Source organism: Bison bison, unplaced genomic scaffold, assembly GCF_000754665.1.
Source record: "Bison bison bison isolate TAMUID 2011002044 unplaced genomic scaffold, Bison_UMD1.0 scf7180017851894, whole genome shotgun sequence".
NCBI lineage: Eukaryota > Metazoa > Chordata > Mammalia > Artiodactyla > Bovidae > Bison > Bison bison.
Window position 1 is genome coordinate 4,730 of NW_011482467.1, and position 1,417 is coordinate 6,146.

General features: G+C 58.8%; 1 protein-coding gene across 1 annotated transcript in view; it reads right to left on the bottom strand.

Annotated features, from left to right (window-relative positions):
- The window catches only part of LOC104997148 (cyclin-dependent kinase 16-like), a 10,944-nt gene that overhangs the window by 1,769 nt on the left and 7,758 nt on the right, over positions 1-1,417 (bottom strand). Inside the window, exons 3-8 of the mRNA XM_010851764.1 lie at positions 1,333-1,415; positions 935-1,070; positions 592-725; positions 364-489; positions 222-278; positions 10-124 (exon numbers count right to left, since the gene is read on the bottom strand). Of these exons, the coding sequence (XP_010850066.1) occupies positions 10-124; positions 222-278; positions 364-489; positions 592-725; positions 935-1,070; positions 1,333-1,415 (651 nt within the window). The remainder of the gene's footprint in view (positions 1-9; positions 125-221; positions 279-363; positions 490-591; positions 726-934; positions 1,071-1,332; positions 1,416-1,417) is intronic.

Below are 1,417 nucleotides of genomic sequence, written 5' to 3' on the forward strand. Positions count from 1 at the left end.
GACCTGTACCTTCCCGGATGGCGGTGCAGGGTGCCCCCTCTTCGTGTTCCAGTCTGATCTCCTTGAGTGCCACAAGGTTGTCTGTGAGCTTGCTTTTGCCTTTGTAGACAGTGGCATAGGTACCCTGGGATGTGAGGAACAGTGACAGGAGAGAAGCTATGAGGCTACAGGGAGTTTCCACTGACCCCAGCCCTACCATGGGTCTCCTGGCTGTCTCTCACCTCTCCCAGCTTGTCCAGCTTGATGTAGGTCTCCAGTTTCCCAAAGCCGATCTCAGACTGTCGGGAAAGGAGGCAGACTGAAGTAGGCTCAGCGGAAGGGACTGGGAGGAGGAAAAGGAGGACAGGAACAGAAGATGCTCACCAAGCTGACACGGCGGAGACGGCGGCTGAGGGGCTTGTCAAAGATGGGGCTGTTGAGGGTCAGCTTCTCAAGGTAGCCCTCAGGCAGCCGGATGTCGGCTGGTAGTGATAGGCGCTTGTTGATGTCCTAGCAGGCAAGATGGGGGAGAAACAGGACCATCAACTACAAATCTCCAGATCTAACCCTTTTTTTCCAGCCCCACCACTGCCCGGACAGGGAGATAAGCACCTCAGTGGAGATCTTGCGTGGGGGATGGTTGCGCATGCGCACCCTCACTGGTGACTGCACCTCATCGGAGGACGTGGCTGAAGCCTGGTCACTTTCCCCATCAGACCCCATCTTCAAGTCCTCATGCACAATCTCTGGTAGTGGGGACAGGGGGAGAGCACACCAGGTGGGCTCAGGAGCCCCAGGACAAATCCCCCCACCCCCATAACACATTCCCTCATCACACATTTATGCACATGGACTCCAGAGCAGCCTGGAGTTCCTCAGGGAAGAGGGTGGGAAGGCCCCGGGAGGTTCACACAGGTCAAGACAGGTTGAATTGGGCAGGGGGGGCAATAGTCACCTAGTAGAGCACCCCGTGTCAGCGCCGAGCTGAGACTGTGGCTTGCCCAGGGCCAATGGGCAGGCAGCGGCAGAAGTAGCCGAATGCCCTGGGAAGGCAGGCCTGGGGCAGGCAGGTGCCAGGAGGCCTGAAGGGGCTGTCACAGAGCGCAGAAGGGCAGAGGGAGGCTTGGGGCAGCTGTGGCAGGCGGGGTACCCTTCCTCCCCCTGAGACCTGGGCACAAAGCCAAGGAAAGGGGCACAGATGGACAACAGAGAGAGGGTGTTGAGCAAGGATGGCAGAGGTAGGGGAGAAAATGGAGAAAGGAAAGTGAAAATAATACAAGTCTAAGAAGAAATCGGTTGGCAGGCAGCACCCCTGGGGACCAGGCTAGGAGCGGGAATGGTCAGTGGACCCACCTGGTGCAGAGCTGAGTGGGCCCCGTACAGAGCGAGGTTCCCCAGGGGCAGCACGTGTGGGGGCCTCTCCAAGGTCACTGCCGCC